Below are 2518 nucleotides of genomic sequence, written 5' to 3' on the forward strand. Positions count from 1 at the left end.
GGCTTCATTTTTTACCACCGTGCAAGAAAATAAACAAGTATGCAAATCATACTTTGACAAATTAGATCCCTCTTTCTTTTAGAAACCATAGTATGCCGTGTTGTATCGTATCAGAGGGTACAAAGTGTACCATACCGTATTGTACTGATTCGATAATAGGACCGATGGCGTACCGAGGGTCGGTACGCTAAAAAAATTTTGTACCATACTAACACTATACTAGTGCGGCACCGATACGGGGTCCGGTACCAGTACGATGGGTCTTGTTTGAAACAACCTCATTCATTGCATTAGTGTCATGTTGAAGAAAATTAGGGCACAATTGATGCAGCACAACATTGCAGAAGCAAGGCAGCAATTTCTATTAGTTGGTTGGAAGGGACAGGCTTATTAAACTACACAGGTGCAAGTATCAACTCTATTGTGCTGGTGATAGAATGCACCAAATGCTAACACTACCATAACAGGGGAATCATGTGAATTAATCTGCATGGGTCCGGCCATGGGCCTCACCATACCTCCCCGCGTCCCCATCATAACACACAGTTTATGCTCCAATAATATGAGCCCCTATCATTCTATCAAACAACAAGCATCATAAATATATGGAGGCCGCCAAGCTCATCTCCGTGTCATTAATCATTACTTCCTCCTCCCTTCCTCCTCTCCCTCCCACGATGATCTCGTCATCATCTCCTTCCTCTTCTTCAGCGTCCGGTTCACGGAAAAAACCGCGGCCCGGTCCGACCCCCCAGCCCCAGACCAAGTGGCGGACGGGCGCCCAGGAGCGGATCTACGGGCGCCGCCTCCTCGACGCCCTCCGCTCCGCCCGCGTCTCCGCCGCCGCCGGCGGGGCCCGGGCCGTCAAGGAGGCGGCCGACTCCGCCCTCGCCCTCACCGCCCGGGGACAGTCCCGGTGGAGCCGGGCCATCCTCTTCGGTCGCTGCCGCCGTCGCAAGCTCCTCCTCAAGGCCGGCGGCAAGGTCCGGCGTCGTCGGCAGCCGCGACCGGTCAGGAAGGCCGCATCGCCGGCGCCTCCGCCGCCGGCGCTGAAGGGAAAGAAGGTGAGGGACCGGTTCCGCGTGCTGGCCCGCCTGGTTCCTGGGTGCCGGAAGCTGTCGGCTCCGAGCCTGCTGGAGGAGACGGCCGACTACGTGGCGGCGCTGGAGATGCAGGTCAAGGCGATGCGCGTCCTCGCCGACGCCCTCTCAGCGGCTGCACTCTCCTCTCCGCCGCCGCCCCCCGCTACCCCCGAACCGGAGAATTGAGGGCCGGCCGGCGGGCTTCGCTTTGGATTCTAATTATTATTGAATAATAAAATGAAGAAGAAGAAGTAGATATGTTGGGGGGAGTAGAGTTTGTGGAGATATTTTTGTTGGGTTTGTTTTTGTAAATTCTCAGATACTTGTATATGCTGCATGCTGCTGTCTGATTGTTCCTTCTAACAACAAGATGAGAATTTATATTTTATGATCTCTCATCTACAAACACTCTTGTTGCATCCTCTCTCTTGCAGGGCTTTTTTTTTTCTATGATTTTTATAGAAGAAAACTCTTGAGAAGTGAGGACAGTCGAAATATTGAGAGTTACGTGATATAAGAGGGTAGGTTACAAAATTCAAACCTGCAGCATAGAGTTATTAGGGTGCGAAAGTCAACTGGTTTCTGGAGTTATGAGCAAAAGAATGATGGTTTTTGGAGTAGTAGAATGGCATAATTTGGGCAATTAATAGTTTGATACAAACCCAAAGATTAGTTATAGATGAACCCTTGCCCTCAAATATCCTTTTGAGAGATGATGATGGAGTTAAAAGGAACCGATAACACAATTCCCCCCTCCTTTGTTTTATTCCAATTGGACTGCGTACAGAATATACAAAGTTTTGGTTGCATAATTTGCTTATGGCTTTTCACAGACTAAGGTATTAGTTCTGTTTAGACCCACTGCATTGTAACCATAGACTTATAGTCTTTATGAAAAAATCTTCTTGTAAATTTATGATCAAACATGGACAAGATCGCAAGGTTCCATTGCATCGATTCTGTTGCCTTAGGTTGCCTTTGGCAATGCGTATATTGAAAAAAAAAAAACAAAAATTCTCACTTATCAAAAATAGATAGCGTAAGTTTCTCGATTTGTGAACGCCCTCCTTCTGCATGGGGATTCTCATCTTCTCTATACGATACTAAAGATAGAAATGCTCATTATCTAAAGAAGTTTAAATAAAACCATCATCGTCGATCTATATCTTGGTGGGTGAAAGGGACAAAATATTCACCCTATCAATGTTCTGTTGATGGGAAAGTGTGAACAGGCCAGCCGTCTAGCGAATCTGCCCTTAATTTAATAAGTTGCTTTTTAATTTAATAAGTTGCTTTTAGTAGCCGGAGTAAAAGCTAAAGACCCAGGTGGCCAGGTGCCTATGATGTCCGCACACAAAATTTGACCCCGTCAACATTTAACACATGAAGAGCAAAGAAATCACCATCATTAATTATTTCTATAATTGAAATATCAA

General features: G+C 46.7%; 1 protein-coding gene across 1 annotated transcript; it reads left to right on the plus strand.

Moving 5' to 3' along the window:
* Window positions 1–591: 591 nt before the first annotated feature.
* Window positions 592–1475, plus strand: LOC103699055 (transcription factor bHLH149-like). The gene has a single exon (XM_008781130.6). The coding sequence runs from the start codon at window positions 606–608 to the stop codon at window positions 1266–1268; it is 663 nt and encodes a 220-aa protein (XP_008779352.4). The 5' UTR covers window positions 592–605; the 3' UTR covers window positions 1269–1475.
* Window positions 1476–2518: the final 1043 nt, after the last annotated feature.

This window comes from Phoenix dactylifera, chromosome 12, assembly GCF_051530095.1.
Source record: "Phoenix dactylifera cultivar Ajwa chromosome 12, Ajwa_hap1_PhDact_Kaust_v1.1, whole genome shotgun sequence".
NCBI lineage: Eukaryota > Viridiplantae > Streptophyta > Magnoliopsida > Arecales > Arecaceae > Phoenix > Phoenix dactylifera.

What these genes read in the sequence shown, in the direction of transcription:
- LOC103699055 (XM_008781130.6), top strand. Translation starts at nt 606, where the DNA reads ATGGAGGCCGCCAAGCTCATCTCCGTGTCATTAATCATTACTTCCTCC.